The sequence below is a fragment of the Neltuma alba genome, unplaced genomic scaffold, assembly GCF_004799145.2.
Source record: "Neltuma alba isolate B1F8T4 unplaced genomic scaffold, ASM479914v2 tig00012600_pilon, whole genome shotgun sequence".
Lineage (NCBI taxonomy): Eukaryota > Viridiplantae > Streptophyta > Magnoliopsida > Fabales > Fabaceae > Neltuma > Neltuma alba.
Window position 1 is genome coordinate 178,983 of NW_021637049.1, and position 20,312 is coordinate 199,294.

The following is a 20,312-nucleotide window of genomic DNA, read 5'->3' on the forward strand; positions in this document are numbered from 1 at the left end:
AAGAGTTTTATTGTATAATTTCTAATTCCATTTATAAGTCATTTTCAACATACTTCATATAGACTAAAAAAATCTTAAATTTATTTTTATTTAATATATATTATGTCTCATGTAAATGAAATAAACACAATAATAAACACATGATAAAACTGTATATTTATATAAAAAAATTTCATAATATTTTATAAATAGGATAAAAAATATTTTCTTTTTCTATTTTATAAATAGAACGAGATCAGCGTATTTGCATTGATAATTCGTTGTGTGACAATTAAAATTATCACTACTCTCCCATCGCGATGGCGCTTCTTTTTTTTCGGTGGACTGACCCGATGGAAGATTTATAGGGAATCTTCCACAACAATTATCCTCAGAAAAGAGAGAAATAGGTGATGAATGGGGACAACCTCGTAGTAATAGTACTAGTAGGTTAGGAGGAGCGTGCTTCTTTTCTCTCCCCCGTAGCGTACGGTTCGTTCTCCCGACAATTCTATCCTTCGTGGTGCTTATTTAACACGTGTCAATACATGCACATTGGAAAAATGAGCCTCTCGTTTCGCTGTAGTAGAAGTGTCAAAGACCGGCTTCAGTCAATGTGAACTGTGGAGTTTAAGACTTTGAGGAAATGCCAAAGCCCCACGCCTAATTGTTGCTTTCGCAGCTTTCCTCCTATTCGGAACCGGAAAAGAAATAATATTGTTAGTGGAACGGGGCGGTCTTCAGAATTGGAGTGATCGAAGTAAGATTTTGTTGGCCTGCGATTCTGGCAGAATAAAACATGGAGCGTTACGAGATTGTCAAAGATATTGGGTCTGGTAATTTCGCTGTAGCAAAGCTGGTTAGGGATAAGGGGACTAAGGAGTATTTTGCTGTCAAATTTATTGAGAGGGGCCACAAGGTCTGTTTCTTCTTATTCACCCGTTCAATTTCTGTTTGGATTTATCATTTTCGATGACTTTTCAATCTTCATCTTTATCGGCTATTTCTTTTTCTTTATGAGTTTGGTATCTGTTTAACTGTGGAATCATGTCGTCTTCGGTAACACAGATAGATGAACATGTGCAAAGGGAAATCATGAACCACAGATCATTGAAGCATCCCAATATTGTTAGATTCAAAGAGGTTAGTATCGAGGAAGGAACGCCTCGGAATTGGCTCTGCTTGCTTATCCTGACCCTCTTTAGTTGTAGTTCATCTTCATTGCCTATGTCATTTAAAATGTTCAATACCAATTTTTCTTGAGCAGAATTCTTTTTGGTGCCATATGAGCATGAGATGCATAAGCTCCTTTCCTATTTAGCTCCCTAGTTCGTTATTCTAACAATTGGTAAAGTCGATTCGGATTTTAAAATTCTCTTTCTTCCTTCTTCTGTTTCGGGGTCAGTGGCTGAATGCTTAGTTCCTCCCTTCATCCATATTTTCATCTGGAAACATTAAGTAGCTTTTGGCTTGGGGGTAGTGGTGCAAACATACCTCCTGAATATTTTACTCACCCTTTCAAAACTAAGATCATTCATGTGAGCTTTGATTACTTTTCTTGCAGGTCCTCCTAACGCCAACTCACCTCGCGATAGTGATGGAGTATGCAGCCGGAGGGGAACTCTTTGAAAGGATATGTAGCGCTGGTAGATTTAGTGAGGATGAGGTAATATGAGAGGGGAAGATATCATTTGATAACTTTATGTGGGAGCTTTTGTAGTCATTGATTTAATTATATTTTTATCTCGTATGAAATGTGTCCAATTTCAACGTAGTTGAACAAAATCCGCCTATGCTGAACCGTGTCTGTTTAGCCTTTATATACATCGACAAATGCAGTAGCTTTAATTCTTAAGGTGCACTTTTTTTTTTTTTTTTTTTCTCAGGCAAGATTTTTCTTTCAGCAATTGATATCAGGAGTCAGCTATTGCCATTCAATGGTAAGAAAGGAAGCATTCCTTTGTCATGAGCCGTGTAAATTTTCAATGCATAAATATTTATTAAAAGGAATGCTTACTGCTGCAGCAAATCTGTCATAGAGATCTTAAGCTTGAAAATACTCTCTTGGATGGCAGTACTGCACCACGAGTCAAGATTTGTGACTTTGGATACTCAAAGGTGGCAATGTGAACGATCACAAACTTTAGATGTTTCCACCTCCATCAAGCGATATGTTAATGTGTTTTTATTTTATCTTTCAGTCATCTGTATTCCATTCACAACCTAAGTCTACTGTAGGCACTCCAGCCTACATTGCACCTGAGGTCCTAACAAAGAGAGAGTATGATGGAAAGGTGAAGTCCTTCTTTTGTTTATTGCTTATCCTTGTTCATGGCTTCTTCTTATTTCCTAGGACTTTTGAATAATTAGGGCGATCCTTCTAGCTGTGCCCTGTTCTTTCTTTTCTGAGCTAGCCATGCATGTAATCGTTGACAACTGCAGATAGCAGATGTTTGGTCGTGTGGAGTCACCTTATATGTGATGTTATTTGGGGCTTATCCCTTTGAAGACCCAGAGGATCCAAGAAACTTCAGAAAAACCATAGGGGTGAGTGATGGTTAGGAACTTCATAAATCCTTTTTGTAAATTCCAGCTACATAAAAATGAGATTGAATTGTGTTTGGTTATACTTTCTGTATAATGGTGATTTAGTTATGCATAATGTGGCATTATGCAGAGGATACTTAGTGTCCAATACTCAATCCCAGATTATGTACGAGTTTCTATGGAATGTCAACATCTTCTATCACGAATATTTGTGGCCAATCCTGAAAAGGTACCGAGCACACCACTTATATAGGATTGAATGCATGTTCTCGGATTGGTTATTAAGGTGTTGGATCCAAGACTTGTCTCGGAGCACTGAGTCATTTCTGGCTCTACGTTACTTATTTAGTTTTGTTTTTTTAATGGGCAGAGAATAAGTATGATAGAGATTAAAAACCACCCGTGGTTTCTGAGGAACTTGCCCATTGAACTAATGGAAGGAGGGAGCTGGCAGAGCAATGATGTGAATAATCCATCGCAAAGTGTGGAGGAAGTGCTGTCCATAATACAAGAGGCAAGAAAACCTCCCAGTGTCCCCATGGTTGGAGGCCTTCTTGCTGGAGGAAGCAGCATGGACCTTGATGACTTAGATGCTGATGCAGATCCTGAGGATATAGGGACAAGTGGCGAATATGTGGGGTATATTTAAACATGCATGTAAACGACATGCTGAGCTATTGTTTGCTGTGCATAGAATTTTGTTTTTTAGGGGATTGAAGTTGTGTTCTTTGCTCGTACAGGAGGAATGAATGCGTCTATGCTTTTCTTTTCTGTTTGGTCAAGCCATGCTTATCTATTCTAAGGTGTTTACATTTAATTTTTATCAACATTCATGGCCAAGCCATTCTTATCTCTTCTATCAAGCCAATGCCCTTTTTTTTGGCTTGAAAAGCGAATACCGTATTTTCAAACAAGCAGGGATGGATAATTCCAAACTGCATACGGTTCTACTCAAATGCTCTATTGCGGATCTTGAAACGTCAACCTTGGTTGTAAAATAATATTTAGGTTTGTTGGCTTATGAAGGGGAAGACTAATCATGTCGAAAGCTTCGTTTGAGTTTCATAGTTCTTAAATCTAATTAAAATTAAAAAAATGTTATATTTTAGTACGTATTTTTTCACAAAGATAGTATACATTAAGCTTAATGACTTTTCAACTAAAATATTCTATAAACTTTTATAGAGGACATTTTAAATTAATTCAAAATAAATGCGCACTAAAATATATTTTTTGAAAAATAGAAAAATATTTCTATACTTTCTTTTTCTATACTTTCTACATTTAAAGGTTCCGGCCTTCTGCTACGCTGTCGATACTCGATACCTAGCGGTCCAGCCTTACACCAGCATAAGCTCCCCAAGCCATTGAAAAGAAAGGATGTCAAATTGTCACCCGGGAAAATAAAAAGGAAGCCGAATCTGCAATAATTTTCTTTGATTGACGGTTACGATTACCGCAACGGAGGAGCACTTTATTATGAATTCTCAAACAAAATATTCAAAGAATACATTAACATAGAATCCTATGGACAACCATTGCTGTTAACGTACACCTCCCTCCGTGAGATACCATAAAAATTAGACGTGCTTATTAAGAGGGCTACTACAATGTCTACTTAGGCACCGTTATTACATGCCCAAAATGGTCAAGGAAAGCCTTTGTAATTGTTCAACTCCCCCCACACTCTCAATTCAACCTCTTCCCATGAATCTGCCGATCTAAGATCATCCCATATGCTAAAAATAGCTCCCAAGACATCATCGTCATGCAATATACAGTAGCACCTGCAATCACGAAAAAATAATGAAATTCCAACAGTTGGTTTAACAATTGCATCAGTCCCTGAAACAGGAACAAAGCTGAACTTGTTTTCTTTGTGCGGGCACAAAGTGTCGATAAAGTGTTTTTTTTTTTTTTTAAACATGGGAAACATCTTTTAGCAACCTTCAAGGGTTACCTGAACTTACAGCAAGTGGCTATTACTGGTACACCAATTCATATTTTAAATAAAGGAATTAAAAAAATGTGAATTATTCATCAACGACAGGAGATCTAGCAAGCGAGTTCATTAGTAGTAAACAGCATGCAGCAGAAGCAGAATTTTGGAGACAAGTACTTACATGGCAAGATATGAAAGCCGACCAAATTTATCATCACTCTCCGTTGACTCATTCTTTGAATTATTAATTGCAAAAGGAAGCTTGTAGCTTTCTAAAAATAGCTTTAGGAGATAAGAATCCCCTCTAAATACATCTAAATAAATTGGTATCAAATCAAATATAGGATCACCTGCAAAAGAAGAGAAGAAAAACAGAGTGACTGGAAAATCAGGAAAGCATATTTATCAATGCAAATATGAAGCTACATACTGTGGAGAAATGTAACAATCACAATGGACAGCTCTGCCTACTAAAAGGCAGGCAACTCAATTTATTAATTCACTTAATTGAAAAATAATGAAACCAAAAATAATTTTACACCATAAGAGGGGTTCAAAACACGTATCTTCAACAATCAATCAATAATTAGTAATCAATAAATACATAAACAAATCATTAATACCTAACTGAAGGCAAACAGTCCACCTAGAACAATAATTAAGAAAATACTTCTTTATTAAGGACCAAATTGAAATTGACTTAATTCTTAGTAAAGAAGAGATATCAACCTATTGAAAGATCACTGAAATCAAGGATGTAGCTAGGGCGCCATGATTTCACATCTCTGTTTACACTGAGACCACACGAAAAACCATTGTCTACCTGCGCTCCCTCATCAGAAGTTTCACTTGAGGTAGAAACACAAGATGGTTCCATGTAAATGTTATCATCCATAACGTCAGAGTGTATCCAGGAGCATGGTTTACAAGCATTGCCCTGGGAATTTCAAAGTGAAATAAGGAGGGGAAATTACAGAGAACCAGTGATACAATGTTAAACAGGGACAAGTTAAGAAGAAACCTCAATTATAGTCAACATATTTGCCAATTGACGAGGGATATATTCATCGACCTTCTCTATCAATTTCTTAGGGATCGGGTCTCCCCTACAAAATTGTAGTGACAAGCATCAGGAGCCATTTTTCAAATAGAAGAGGCAATAACCCATGTTTATGATGCATATCAGCATATGAGCTCTATAGAACAATGACTCCAAAAAAAAAAAAAACAGTTGCACAAAACCACAAATGCAGAGCAATAAAACTCAGGAACAGCTATCATGCATGAATAAAGTACAATTTAAGCAAGCAGAAGTCAAAACAAAACTACCAAGGACAAGATATATTTGAAAAAATCATAGAAAGTACTCAAGATCATTACATCAGTAAACAAACGGTAAGCAACAAAATGCATTTCTTATGTATCTTCAAACTTTGTCTTCTCAACAAAACTATCACTAAGTGACCAAAAGAACAAATTGTACCACTTAGTCAAACGGCTCACAACATCCTTCCTCTTTCTTGTTAAAGTTCCCATGAAGATTTCCCACTCTGCTACCATGTTCGATTTATAATTAGAACTTGCAACATAACCATTAACCTTAGGCAAGCCTGAATCCTGTTCAATATCAGAGAAAGGTGAAATATTCAAGGGTGGACGTGGTAAAAGGTGAATGTGGCGCAACTGCTCTCCCAAGAAGGAAGCTAAGTTTGTTACATCTTCCCTTGATAGTCTATCTCTTCTGAAATTGAATGAAAATGAAGATCAGAGAACTATGCTTCTTTAAGATATCAGAAAATTAGATTGATATGCTGCAAGAGAATATTATTAACTGGGCACAAGGCTAACACTTACAACTCAGCAAATATTTTACCCTCACAGCGTTTTGTTATAATGTAAGGCCATATATTTGAGTGGCCAGCTGAACCAACTGATTCTTGTTTTGGCATCTCAGCATTCCTATCTTCAAACTGCATCTTGTCCCATACACCAAATAAGAAATCATCAACTCCAAATTTTTGCCTGGTTAGATCACTCTTGATGACAATATCAGGGGCTCCCTTTCCATCCCAAGGCAGATTGGTATAAGTTCCATCGTCAAGATAAAGAATCCCACTGGCCAAAACCTCAGGAATATGATTCCTAAGAGGAGAGTTGACTTCATGTAATATATTGTAGAACTGGAGCTGTAACATGGACATGTGAAAGTTAGATTTGTGTAGCTTATGCAATTAAGAAACAGATTGTTTACAAAGTACCTCTGTGCCTAAACCATGAAGTGCAGCTTCTAGCCCTCCTTCAACAAAGATTTTGACAACCGTGTTTCCCACAAGAAAAACCTGTTGAACAATGGAGACATGAGTCATAGGGAGGACAAGGGGGGTACTTCTCTCATAAGAATTAGAAGTTAGAAAGAGAACTATCTTGGAAACTAGAAGAGGTTCTGTTGGAGAAGCTAACGAAATTTCAAATTCCATATGCTACAAAGTTTCTAAAGGAAAAGTCTTTTCCAGGAAATAAGAATTGAAATCTTTAACTCATTTTGGATCTCACGTTTCACGTTTACTATGCTTAGGAGTCTTTCATACCTGTTCTCTGTTTTGTACACGACATACAGACACGGATTAATCCATGCTTAAGTTACTTTAAGCTTACAGATTGCAACCAACTCCTTTTTTGATAGATAATAAAACAAAGACATTGGTAAGGTTTCCATCAAATCACTTTTCTACAATGTATACTCATCTCTCACTAATTCTGATCTGTAAGTGTCTAGATCCCAATACTACAGAAGCAATCTCTAGATAATGGCCCAAAATGTTTCAGAATGTGAAGTCATACTTACAAGCATAAGACTTATTTAGTCAGGCACCGACACCTTGACTGAACCAATAAGTTTTAGTAATTCCAGTAAAATTTGTTTCAGTTCTGAAGCAATAGCAGGTCATAATCATTATTGCCGGGGTGCCAAGGACCATGCATCTTCATCTAAGCCTAAAAATTGGAGTAACCTAATCTTCTATTAAAAAAAAAGTAGTTAAATTCAATAAATGCATAAACAAAAACTCACAGGATTGCTACCCGTACCAACAGGAAGCTTTTCATCATCAAGGGGAGAGGACATATTGTGCAAGGAACAAATTTCAGACAGGCATTTGGACCACTTGTCAGCATTTAGTGCAATACATGCTCCCTAAACATGTGTTTAAAAAAAAAAAAAAAAGTCATTCCATCAAATAAGTTAACTTTGTGAGCTTAAAGAGTGTGTTCAAAGTACAAAATTACACCTTCCATATTAGCTCTCTCATCTCTGGTTTTCCAACCCAAAGTTTGGATAACCATTCTCTTAGTTCTCGTTGGCCAATGCTGTTGCCTGAGCTCCAAGGGGACCTGTAGTGGTCCCTATCTTTATCCAAAAACATGGATAAGAAATTTATATCATAAGAAAATCCATCTTTCCATACATTATAGTTTCTAGATGCACCATATTTTGTTCTTTCATTATTCAAATCATCTCCATCTTCATCATTTCTGGCTCTTTTCTCCCTCCTCGACAGAATGGAATAACTTGAATTCTGTTCGTCACAGAACATATTCTTTTTGACATCTTCATACCCATCATCATCAAGGGCTAGCAATCCAGCACGGCAAACTCCTTTATGACGATAACCAGGGGCCATATCCAAACATACAAATTCAAAGTTACTATAATTCACAAAATTCTGTGTGACAGCGATGGTTGTTTCCAAGTTTAGAACACAGTGCCACCATCCACTTGGAACATAAATTGTCTCTCCAGGTAGTTGTGTACACTCAATTGGCTTGTCTTCATCAGCAAGAAGTGGATAAAAGTCCAGCCACCACTGCGAACAAAGAGTAACTTGAGCAACTAAATAAATAAATAGGCACCAAAAAATAAAGCTGGCTTTGATTATATGATGCCTACAAGATAAATAGAAGATAACTATTAATTGCTCGCAAATAATAATCCAGCATTAGAGTACCTGCAGTGATGATGGTGTCTCAATGTTAACATCACCATCATCTTCATTGACATGCACTGTGACTCCCAAAGGCACCTTTCCTGGAGGATATAATGCCCACCTATCGAATGAGAGTGAAAAGAAAATGCCCCTTAGGCCTTTGGCATTAGGTATTTGAAGCTTAGTCAAGCATTAACATGGGGAAGATCTAACCAATAAATTACATTAAACGTGTGTTTGTCATGGCATCATCATTGTAAAATCCTGTACAAGTTTGAACCATGCAGTGGTGCCTTCTCTCTCTCTCTCTCTCTCACACACACACACACACTCTACACTGTGCTATGATATTAACTTAGTAATTCATTGACACTCAGAGAAAGAAAGATGTCTAGATGTAAAGTTAGCATTCCTGTATAATAAGAATGACTCGAAGGGAGGAAGTATACTGTAAAAAATATCCTTTTCCCCCAGCACAAAGGCCCGCAAAAAGAAAAAGGAAAAAGAACTTAACTCGTCTAAAAAATTTACATCCAAACTACTTCGGCATGTCATCAATAAGACCCCACAAAGTTGAAACAACTCTCAAATTCTTGTAAGGAATTTAGGTGTCATTGTTCTAGGGATATTTATTGCTGTAAAAAAACACAATAAGTTCTAGATATCAGGTTACATCAGAGATAATACACCATGTTTGAAAGAGGTCCAATCACATTCATTTCCAGTTTCCACAAATTAAGCAATCCTCTTATTTGTATGAATTCAAGAGAGGAGATTCTGCCCCATAGCTTATATTCAAAATATATGGCGCTAAAGTAGCTTAGGGGGGTCTCAACCAAATAAGAATTTCCAGTAAAGTAAATTTTAATGTTTACAAGACATTAATAGCATTAATATGGAAGTCCATATCTTTAATTTCAAAGAATAAACTCAAGACATGCAAGGCATATGGTTTCAACAGTCGCCATGCTGAAAGGTCATGATCTATGCCACACCACCAAAAATAAACAAAACTTCCATGTCAAGCAGCTTAATGTTTTCACCTTTTGCGACCAGAAAGAAGAGTATTCCATGCACTAGTAAGAGCAGGATCAACATGCCAAGAGGCACCAGATCTCTCTGGCCCAATAATAAGCCACCTGTAGGGTGGTCGTTTATCTTCATTTAAAATATCAAAGTAGTCTTCTTGAAACAAATCAGGCACACAGTAATCCTTCAGTAAGCTGGGTGCAACTTCACCAAACTGTGAGAGAAACTAATGTTAAAATAACGCCCCAAAACTATCAAATGAAAACCAGAAAATAGGGTTTTTTAAGTTTGTTGGGGAAGAAGTGCTAGCAATATAGAAACATAAATCATAGACACACCTTTTCATCAAAAATGTACAGTGGATCTTCATCATGCTGAAGTTTCATGTAGGAAACATAATCCTTAAACTTCATCAAGATCTTTCGAGAACTCCTTTGGGAAATCTTAAATGATACATCTCCGTAGTTTAGCAACAGATGGTCAGTTGTCCATTTATGCCTTGCAGGCCACGCATCAGCCAATCCAGTAAGCATGACCTGGGATCAACAATTTATCAAAACTTCATACTATTAAAAAGTCATCCATCGAGTATTGATAAATCACAGTTTATGAGTTCTAAGATATCCAAAATTCTTCTATGAGAAAGGGTGTTGCTTGGTCGATAGTCTACCCGAGAAACAGCAAATATGCGAGCAATTTTTTTTTAATTTATAAAATGAACACAGAAAAAGCAAAGGTATGATAGAAGTCACGGCAGTGGCACAGAAAAATTAAGAAAAATAGAAAATAAATTATAAAATTTAGAGCAAACAACATAGATCTCCTTTAAATTTTATTGAAATTACATAATTCTTTTCTCTATTTTCTAAATATTAATTTTAACCCATTTTTCTATTTTTGAGCTAAAATATCCTGTATAAAGATGTTTAACTTTATATTCTTCTTTAAAATTTATATATGTACTTGAAGTAATAGAATGTATTTTGATTAAAAATAAAATAAAATTGGATATTGGACTGAATTGTAGCATGTCTTCTGTTTCAACAGTACATGTATATTTTAAAAATAGGACAAAGACACATAACTTCAGTAAAACTTGATAATCTTTGTAATTTACTATCTAATCCTTTTAACATTGTACCGGTTTCTTCCCATCATACTCATCACGGAAGTCTTTTAGAGAGACATCGCCCCTTCTTTCCACATTTCCATTGTCCACATAAAACGTGTCCAACTTTGTATGACACCTGTATAATCTTCTATACAAATATACTGAATTAAACCCTGCAGAACGGTAGATAAGGAAAGAGTTGCGTCAATATCTGTTCTGGAGAAAATTCTTATCTAAGATGGCTTTAAGGCCATATAATATAAAAATGCCTAGAAAATAGAAGATAAACAAAGGATATCAGAACAATCACCATCAAAATGCAGAAATCCTCTGTTACATTCAATGTATTTGCCTGGCAAATTCTCACTGCAATCAAAATTCCCATGTGTTATAAATTGCATGAAATAGAAAGTAAAATGAAGCATCACACAACTCGCAGATTCATGAGACATACCGATTCAGAGCAGTTTTCTTCCAAGAGCTTTTGTACTGAAGTAAACCAGACGCTCCTTTAAGGCACAAAATCATCCATAGGGTTTCTTCATTGCACAGTATGTACATTACGCTGCATCAAGTTATGAGAAAAGCAACAGGAAATTCTGTCATACTTCCGTCAATATTCTCATAGAAAAGTAGCACGCAGGCGCAGCCAAATAGGCTACAAAAAAATAGAGACAACATGGATAGAACGCCAAATTTCCAAATTTCAGCTGTTGCACGGATTTTGTTTTTTTGAATGTTTCGAATTGCTGCTTGTAAAATTGGTCGAAGTAAAATGGTTAAAATACAAAAGCATTTGATTTACACCTGAATATGTTTCGCTCAGTCATGAGCAGTGCCTATAAAGATTAAAAGCACGTTATTTAAAGTTTTAAACTACTATAAAGATCATATAAACAGGAGAAGATAGCAAAGGGAGTTATACTGTGATACTGTGATCTTTAATCCCAAACCGACATTGGCCATTGATAAGGCAATATGACCGAAAGATGCAAATTACGTCGACACGGAACAGCAGAATCAACAGCCGCTACAAGAGAGCAGCAGAGGGAGAGATAGCAGATTCGAACTAATGATAAGCAGAGGGAGATTTAATAGTAAACCTGCTAACGCAAGCGAGGCGAGCAACATCTCGAGGAGTGAGTTCCTCTAAAATTGCGCAGAGGATTTCATCGGGGAGGACTCGAAGGTCTCCAAGAGCATCAGCTCTGCGATCTCGGAGTTCTCCCCCCGTCTGCGCCGTAGAAGGTTCCATCAAAGTCGTTTGCAGATGATAACGCAAATGAAAAATCCCATCCAAAATCACCCGCTCTGTTGTTGTCGTCTCCAATTCAGAAGTCTAGCGAAAGAGCGAGGTACAAGTACAGGGGCACGGATACGCGGAAGAATACCGTGTGCGCGGCATTCGCACGCCACATCTGCTTTAGCTCTTATATATGTTTTCGAATATTGTTACATTTCCCTTTTTTTTTTTTTGGTCTCCTTCCCTTGCGCCGGTAATCTACTTTTGGGGGGGAAAAAAAAAGCAAAGACGCGGTAAATCTCGTCCCACGCATCCATACTGTGGGGAAGAACATGCTGGTTAAAAAAACATAAGCACTTACATTTTATTTTTTTAATACTTTTAATTTAAGTTCTAATTATTAAGAAGTTGTTTTATATCTGTAAAAAAGATCTTATAATTAGTATCAAGATATTATAGAGCTTATTGAAAATAATAAATTAAGAAAGTTGTTAAGTTAGTTATTGTCTTATAATATGAGTTAATTTAGTCTAATTAAACTTGTTTATAATCTGTAAACAAGATCTATAATTAGGATCAGAGATATTATAAGAGCTAGTTGAATAATTTAAATAAATTAAGAAAGTTCGTTAAGTTAGTTATTTGTAACAAATATGAGTTGAATTTTCTAAAATACTCTTGTTAATCATATACTACCTACGATCTTAATTATAAGAGTTTGTTGACTAATCTAAGGAGATTAAAGAAAAAATTAAATTAGTTATTTGTAATAAATATGTGATCCTCCGGTCCTTAATATAAGACCCATTTAACTAATTTGATTAGATTAAGGAAGTTAGGTAAGTTAGTTAATTATAAGAAAAGTGACACATTTTTCCTAAAATACCATAATCATCTTTTTTAATACCCCCTCTCCCTCTTCTATTTGATTATGGTTGAGGGAGTATCTATAGGGGTAATTTAGAGAAAATTGATAAATATGAGAAATTGGTCTTATATTTAGGACCAAAACCAACTCAAGAATTGGGTCCTATATTAAAGACCGGAGGAGTATTGTTTTTCATAAAATATTCTTACTAATCAAATGTATTGGCTAAAACTATCATTGTTAGAAGGACTATTTAAAAAAAATGCATAAATATAAGAGACAAAGTGAATTAGAGTCTTATATTTAGGATCAAAATAAAAGTCAAATAGGGTATTACATTAAAGATCGGAGGTAGTATATTAGTTAGAACTACTAATTGATAGGATATTTAACTTATACAACTACTACAGAGATTGCTTTGGAAAAATAGATAAATATGAAAGACAAAGTGAATTAGGATCTTATATTTAGGAATAAATTGAAAGTCAAACTAACTCTTATATCAAGTATCAAATGTAGTATAATTTAAACTTATCAAGATGCAACTGCACCACAAAACTATACAACCGATTGTCCGTTTCCTTGTTAACAGAAAGTAAACTATAAATTTATCCGGAGCATTATCCTATTTGCAGCAGAAGCAGCACTTCAATTTTTCCCCGGCTAGAGCCCTATATGCAAAACAGGAAATGTCTGGATAACTTAGGCTTCAAGAAGTAACAACTCATTACAAAGCAGTTTCATTAACTCAGACAACATTTATAAATATATACATAAATTACTGGCTAACAAAATATTGATAAATGATGATAACAATATTTGATCTAGTTGTTTGTTATCAGTTATTTTTTCACCCACTACCAATTTTTATTGGCTATCCATCGAAATGTTTCTCTTCTAGTGTACTCTGATATACACACATTCTTATTTGTTCATTCACCAAAAAACCTCATCGTTGAATTGTTCTTGCCGGTCATGCATTCACCCTTTTGGTTGGAGGGGAGGGTAGGGGTGAAAAAATGAGTCCTTCCTCCCATTTGGTTAAAATTTTAGAAGGGAAGAGAGCCAAAATGTCTCATTCCTCCTTCTATTTTAACTCCCCTCCAAATTGCTAAAGTTTTAGACCATTAGACCCTTATAGTTTTTTTTAATATTCCACTACTACCTATAAAATATATTATTATAATATTTATTTCAAATAAAAAATATATTATCCTGAGTAAAAAATAAAAATTAAAATTATTATAATTAAAAAATATATTATAAAAATTATTTAAAATAAAAAATTATAATATTATAAAATTAATTGTTTTTTATAAATATATTACTCCTCCGGTCCTTAATATAGGACCCAATTGGTGAGTTGGTTTTGGTCCTAAATATAAGACCCATTTCTCATATTTATCAATTTTCTCTAAATTACCCCTATAGATACTCCCTCAATCATAATCAAGTGTAGAAGGGGAGGGGGTATTAAGAAAGATATTATGGTGTTTTAGGAAAAACATGTCACATTTTTATAATTAACTAACTTACCTAACTTCCTTAATCTAATCAAATTAGTTAAATGGGTCTTATATTAAGGACCGGAGGAGTATTTATTAATATATTTTAAAGCTGAAAAAAAAAGATAACTTAAAGAGAATAAAATTTTATTTTTCTTAGAGCGTGTAAATTTGTTAATTTAATTATTTTTAAATATATTATATATTAATTAGAATAAAAATTACTCTACCAATTTTTTAATACACATATTAACATGATAAGACTAACTTTTATATAATTATATAATTTAAATTAAGATGTAAATTAATTTATATAATATATCAATAAAAAATAAAACCAACATGTAAGAATAAAATATAAATTAATTATTACTATCCCTCCCCTCTCCTCCTTGAACCAAACAAGAGATCATTAAATATCCTCTCTTCTCTTCTTTTTTAATCAAACCAAACAAGATAAGGATAAAACCTCCCTTCCCCTCAAACCAAACATGCCCTTAGAGTATACTCGTGCATCCGCAGAAATCGAGACGACGTGACTCGGGGACCTACTCTGGCCAGTCAAATGGGGCCGTCTCATGCATTCACCATTCATCAGTACTGTGTACTAAGGAGGAGGAATTGCAGAGAAGTGCCAAAGCACAAGTTCATTAAGATAAAATATTCAATTAAATATGACGGAAGGAAAAAGAACAAAGGTATTGTGTGGTTCCCAAAGGCAAACAAGCCCTACTGGGAGCCGAGAGGCTTTTGCGATCTCATCCTGCTCTTCCTAAGCCGTTCGGCGATGATGAAGGCAAGCTCAAGAGCCTGAGAAGCGTTGAGCCTAGGGTCACAGTGTGTGTGATAACGGGAGTTGAGGTCGTCAAAGGTGACCGTCCTTGACCCACCGATGCACTCCGTCACATTCTGACCCGTCATCTCTAGATGAACTCCTCCTGCGTGGCTTCCTTCTTGTTCGTGCACATCAAAGAATGCTCTCACCTCCGCCTGCCCAATCAACTTAACATTATCAGAAATCAACTTTCTACTAATAATATATTTCACATGCCACTCACCACCAATTATCGCTATTTGGTAGGCTAGACGTCAAAGGTGACCGTCCTTGACCCACCGATGCACTCCGTCACATTCTGACCCGTCATCTCTAGATGAACTCCTCCTGCGTGGCTTCCTTCTTGTTCGTGCACATCAAAGAATGCTCTCACCTCCGCCTGCCCAATCAACTTAACATTATCAGAAATCAACTTTCTACTAATAATATATTTCACATGCCACTCACCACCAATTATCGCTATTTGGTAGGCTAGACTTGTTTATGTCTCTTTCTACAAGTTGGATATATTCACAACTATAAAGGTCATAAATGTCTAATCGCACCAACCGACAAAGAAACGCAATGACATTTCTTATTTCCTATTGATGCAATAACAAGCTGGTGGACTTGATTACATCACTTCCGTAAAATTAGAGGACCAATTCCTACCTACCACGGTTTCTAATTTATATAGCCTTTACAATTAGTAGGTGACAGCACACCATTTAGGACCACAGCTCAAGAAGAGAAGTGAAAGTTAAAACCAAAAAACTCTGTTGCAAAGCTTTTAGCGAAGGACTCTGTTACAAAATATTGTTGCAGTTAAGTCCTTGCAAAATTAATCATCGCACAGACAGTCCCTGAATGTAATTTTCCCCAAGAGATAACCTTAAAAACATCTACGGCAGACTGCATCGTTGTTATAAATCGTACTTATAGCCAAATATTCGAAACCATTTCCAACACAAACACTTCGTCAATTACAGTCATCGCGTATGCCTTATATCCCAACCTTTCCTTTTATGGATTCTCCTTCACTTAGAAATTCTCAAAAGCATACTATTTCTCCAAAGGTTATGGCTAGCAAATGATCCTATCTATTCCATATTGGGGAGACGAAAAAAACCAGCATCTAATTTTAATCCAGCCATTCTAATCTGTATTTCCAAAAAAGACTTCATTGTCACATATGGACACTCAAGAGCAAAAGAAAAATTACTAGAATCATACCCTGATGGCATCAAAGGGGCGGGTTTTAAGACCACAAGGAGCCTTGATGGTGTTTCCATGCATTGGATCGGTGATCCATGTGACAATTTGCCCAGCTCTGCGAACTGCCCTGATTAGATGTGGAAGCTTCACTCTCATATTTTCAGCTCCCATCCTTGTGATCACAGTTATTCTTCCTGGTTTATTTTGAGGATTCAAAATCTCAATGAGCTTAATAAGCTCATTTGGATCCATCTTATCACTTACCTGTAATATTAAAGCAAAGTTAGGAGTCATTCTTGATTTCAATAGTAATTGAGCAAATCATGAAGCTGCGTGCTTTGATGTGAAGAAATGAAAATGAGGCGCAGGAAATCATTTCACCACCTTCTCATTAAAAGCATTTAAAGAATCATGTTCTAACCTTAATCCCTAGAGGATTGGCAACTCCTCTTAGAAACTCAACATGGGCACCATCCAACTGCCTTGTCCGTTCCCCAACCCAAAGCATATGGGCGGAGCAGTCATAGTAGAGTCCGGAAGTGGAATCCAACCTAGTGAGTGATTGCTCATATGGCAATAACAAGCATTCATGAGAAGTCCAGAATTCTGTTGTTTTCATTATAGGATGGTCCACAGTCAGCCCAGCTGCAGCCATGAATCCAAGAGCCTCATCAACTCGGTGAGCGAGCTCTCGGTACCTGCCACGCCAAGACCAGAGTTAGCTTACTTCAAGCTACACATTTAATCATTATATCAACAAAGCGAGACTACATAAAATATATTCATAGTCGCCGAATAAAAAAGTTTACCGACCTATTAACTATATCATTTGTTTTTAAGGATTTCAATCCGGTACATTCCATAAACCAGCAAAACTCTTTAAAAACATCCATTTTCATCCAATAACGTCAAATAATTTTATATAAGTATTTTTTCACAAATGAGATAAAAATCAACAAATAAAAGAATAAAAAATGAACTCGAAGAATTGCATATGAATATAGCTTTTCTAAAACAGCAATCAGCGATATTTAAAACCGCCCAAATCATATAACCATGGGCTTAATAAATAACATGATCTAAATGCTATCAAAACGTAGCTTTTATCTTACTCCATTTGTAAGCCTACAGCCCTAATAAAGTTATATAAATGCAAAATTTAGTTTCTATGGCCGCCAACCAGCAATATCTCTGCTTTTACCAGATTTTCAACAGAATCCAATTAATTTTTTTATCTACGGTTAGCAATCATGACAGTTTAAAACAGTAAATCTTTTAGGAGTTCTTAATATTCTTTTCGCTTATCGAATATAACGTGTAAGTTCATCTCCTGCAAAGGAAAAAAAACCCGGGGGATTCAACATACGCAATAAGCCAATCTCGATGTTTTACAACCGAAACAGGTGGAAAAGTTGAGGGTTAACGAGGATAATGTGTTGGCGATGGAAAGATAATAAAACATAAATTTGTCCTCTTTAGATGCCCAAAAACAGAAGCCTGACACTAACTGATTGTCTTCACTTTGCATCGGACAATCGGTTCTCTTTCCAAAAAGTTGAAAATAACAAAAATACTAATTCCAGAGAAAATGATCGTGATATAGAAATTGCACGAAGATGAAGCCAAATCAAGTTTGAATTTATATATACCTGTCTCCCTGCTCGCTGTGCTCTGCGAAGTCCAAATTCCATTGAGTGACCCTTTGCATAGCAGCATACCCTCCGGTGGCAAAAGCTCTAAGAAGGTTGAGGGTGGCTGCCGATTGACAGTACGCTCTAATCATCCTTTGTGGATCCGGAATTCTTGACTTCTCATCAAAAGAATCTCCGTTCACATTATCTCCTCGGTAACTTGGCAGCTTCACGCCGTTTTTCTCCTCGAACGGGTCCGATCTGGGTTTTGCAAATTGTCCCGCCATCCTTCCCACCTATTGGAAGATAGGCCAGATTTACAGCTCGATTCATCTTAATTTCACTCAATTTTCTTATAGGCAATAGAAATAAAAAGGGAAAATCAGGAGAAAACAAGGGACCTTAATGACGGGCATTTGGCCTCCGAACATCATAACAACGCTCATCTGGAGAAGAATTCTGAATGTGTCACGAATATTATTGGCATTGAATTCCTTGAAGCTCTCGGCACAATCTCCGCCCATCAGGAGAAAAGCATTTCCCATGGAAGCCTCGACCAGACGTTCCTCCAGGCTCCTGGCCTCCCCGGCAAACACGATAGGAGGGAACGCGTCGATAGTCCGAAGCACCGATTCCAGCTCCTCTTTATTCGGGTATTCAGGATTTGTTGGGAATGAGAGAGTGGTAGGGGCGACGGCCATTGTAGTTCTAGTTGATGCTGCTATAATGGTACCTGCTGACAGGATCTGCAAAAGAGAGAGGCAGTGGGAGGTACCTGGAGAAAAATGAGATGGGAAAGGGAAGGATTTTATAAGAAGGGTTCTGGCCTGAAGAGCTCTGAGGGTTCCCGGGTGGGTTGGGTGATAGTGTTGGGCAGCAAAGACGACGAGGCGGAGTTGGAGTTGGTGGGCAGAGAAAGGGCATTTTAGTCAGCTCAACAAGGTAAACACGTCACGTGTAGTTTAATTTCCGAGAAGGCGAACAAGTCAACTTGCTTTATTTGTTTGCCCCGGACTGTCCTCAGTCCTCACCTACCAAATGCTAGTCCCCTCAATTCGCAGGGACGGCTCCGCCCATTTTTCCTTCGCGTTTTTGCTAATAATTTCTTTTAACTATTTTTACTTATTTTTTCTATCTTTAATATAAGACTTATTTAATTAATTTAATTAGATTAAAAAAATTAAATAAGTTAGTTAATTATAAAAAATGATACATTTTTTTTAAAAATATCATAATCATCTTTTTTAATACCCCTCTCTCTTTTCTATTTGATCGTGATTGAGGGACTATCTATAGGGGTAACTTAGAGAAAATTGATAAATATGATAAATAGAGCTTATATTTAGAACTAAAACTAACTCAAAAATTGAGTCTTATATTAAGAACCGAAAAAGTATTGTCGATTTAAATATAAAATTATCACAAATTCGTCGTTAACATCAATGTCGATATTAATATCATAGATGTTAGATAAAATATAACAAACCCTTTTGTAATACCGCTCAGGTTTTCAAATCTTGTAGCCATGTGTCCTTTTTTTATATTTTGCTTTAGATTTAGATGGAAAGCAATTCATGCTGAATTTCATTAGGAATATTTTTTCGATCAAAATTAAGAATATCATATCATGGTCAAGTTCAAGGATGGCAGCAAAACAACAGTTGATTGATAAAAATATAGCAAATTAGATAACATTTTTACAAACCTTAAACAATTGCTAACAGCTTGGCCAAAAACATGAATACATGATTGCTAACAGATTAGTTTAATAATATCGAGCCCTGCCAAGTCTTACACAGAAAAATTTTCTTGGAAGGTTTCCTTAACGCAAGCTGCAACAACTCTACATTAAAAAAAAAAAAAAACAACAAGTGTTGGTTTAAGTGAAAGGAACTTAGATAATTTAAAACATCATGTCCTGGATTCAATTTTTGAATCTGTATGTATGGAACAAATACTGTGGAAAGAGTTACCGTACGACTTGATAGTACTCTGAGATATTAGTTTCTCATCATTTAGGTAAGAGGATACTCTTGACAACTAAAAAAAACTCTTCATTAACAGATATAAGGGGAGCACAAGGAGTTTTGTCAGTGACAGTTTTCAATAGGCTAGTCTCGTCTTCAGTACGTTGATAAAAAGCCTCAGAATCTCTTTAAAATCATTTCAATTTAAAAAATTACTAATTTTATTTTCAAAAAATTGTTATTTTTCAAAAAATTGACAATCGCGCCATTAATAATAAATGGATAATACAGTAACACTGCTCACTCGTTATGATATACTCATATTGTTCATTTTAAAATTTTCATAAGATTATACAGAGTTGTTTCTCTCTTTAAAATACAGAGCGAGGTGTTCTGCGAATTTGAATATAAAAATACGCTTATGTATTTACACGAATAAATTGAAAATAATAACAGATTTAGTTTTTTTTTGTGAGGT

The 20,312-nt window shown here is 35.8% G+C and overlaps 3 protein-coding genes across 4 annotated transcripts; 1 reads left to right on the top strand and 2 right to left on the bottom strand.

Annotated features, from left to right (window-relative positions):
- Positions 1–421: 421 nt before the first annotated feature.
- On the top strand, positions 422–3,385 carry LOC114729081 (serine/threonine-protein kinase SAPK2). Of its 2 annotated transcripts, XM_028916037.1 has the most exons (9): positions 422–898; positions 1,048–1,122; positions 1,544–1,645; positions 1,866–1,919; positions 2,005–2,097; positions 2,181–2,273; positions 2,422–2,526; positions 2,657–2,755; positions 2,897–3,385. In XM_028916037.1, the coding sequence occupies exons 1-9, from the start codon at positions 779–781 to the stop codon at positions 3,173–3,175; spliced, it is 1,020 nt and encodes a 339-aa protein (XP_028771870.1). In that variant the 5' UTR covers positions 422–778; the 3' UTR covers positions 3,176–3,385. The 2 variants fall into 2 exon arrangements, with proteins under 2 accessions (XP_028771870.1, XP_028771871.1); XM_028916038.1 differs by lacking the exon at positions 1,866–1,919.
- A 571-nt stretch (positions 3,386–3,956) lies between these two features.
- On the bottom strand, positions 3,957–11,992 carry LOC114729047 (F-box protein At1g78280). The gene is made up of 16 exons (XM_028915995.1): positions 11,695–11,992; positions 11,046–11,156; positions 10,902–10,957; positions 10,622–10,764; positions 9,819–10,016; positions 9,495–9,694; positions 8,473–8,572; positions 7,756–8,331; positions 7,539–7,661; positions 6,727–6,807; positions 6,323–6,654; positions 5,952–6,209; positions 5,490–5,574; positions 5,198–5,405; positions 4,650–4,818; positions 3,957–4,313 (listed from the first exon to the last, which is right to left on the bottom strand). Exons 1-16 carry the CDS (start codon positions 11,844–11,846, stop codon positions 4,175–4,177), a joined length of 2,931 nt encoding a protein of 976 aa, XP_028771828.1. The 5' UTR covers positions 11,847–11,992; the 3' UTR covers positions 3,957–4,174.
- Positions 11,993–14,873: 2,881 nt separating this feature from the next.
- LOC114729071 (phospho-2-dehydro-3-deoxyheptonate aldolase 1, chloroplastic) lies at positions 14,874–18,568 on the bottom strand. Its single transcript, XM_028916027.1, has 5 exons — positions 18,269–18,568; positions 17,886–18,163; positions 16,658–16,934; positions 16,255–16,500; positions 14,874–15,197 (listed from the first exon to the last, which is right to left on the bottom strand). Exons 1-5 carry the CDS (start codon positions 18,566–18,568, stop codon positions 14,937–14,939), a joined length of 1,362 nt encoding a protein of 453 aa, XP_028771860.1. The 3' UTR covers positions 14,874–14,936.
- Between the last annotated feature and the right edge of the window lie 1,744 nt (positions 18,569–20,312).

What these genes read in the sequence shown, in the direction of transcription:
- LOC114729081 (XM_028916037.1), top strand. Translation starts at nt 779, where the DNA reads ATGGAGCGTTACGAGATTGTCAAAGATATTGGGTCTGGTAATTTCGCT. An exon ending in TTATTGAGAGGGGCCACAAG is followed by an intron (nt 899 to 1,047) that starts GTCTGTTTCTTC and finishes TCGGTAACACAG; the next exon opens with ATAGATGAACATGTGCAAAG. An exon ending in ATATTGTTAGATTCAAAGAG is followed by an intron (nt 1,123 to 1,543) that starts GTTAGTATCGAG and finishes CTTTTCTTGCAG; the next exon opens with GTCCTCCTAACGCCAACTCA.
- LOC114729071 (XM_028916027.1), bottom strand. Translation starts at nt 18,568, where the DNA reads ATGGCCGTCGCCCCTACCACTCTCTCATTCCCAACAAATCCTGAATAC. An exon ending in CCAATCCTCTAGGGATTAAG is followed by an intron (nt 16,501 to 16,657) that starts GTTAGAACATGA and finishes TTAATATTACAG; the next exon opens with GTAAGTGATAAGATGGATCC. An exon ending in GCCCCTTTGATGCCATCAGG is followed by an intron (nt 15,198 to 16,254) that starts GTATGATTCTAG and finishes TTGATTGGGCAG; the next exon opens with GCGGAGGTGAGAGCATTCTT.
- LOC114729047 (XM_028915995.1), bottom strand. Translation starts at nt 11,846, where the DNA reads ATGGAACCTTCTACGGCGCAGACGGGGGGAGAACTCCGAGATCGCAGA. An exon ending in AGACACCATCATCACTGCAG is followed by an intron (nt 8,332 to 8,472) that starts GTACTCTAATGC and finishes CTTTGTTCGCAG; the next exon opens with TGGTGGCTGGACTTTTATCC. An exon ending in TTTCAGTGATCTTTCAATAG is followed by an intron (nt 4,819 to 5,197) that starts GTTGATATCTCT and finishes CTTCTTTTGCAG; the next exon opens with GTGATCCTATATTTGATTTG.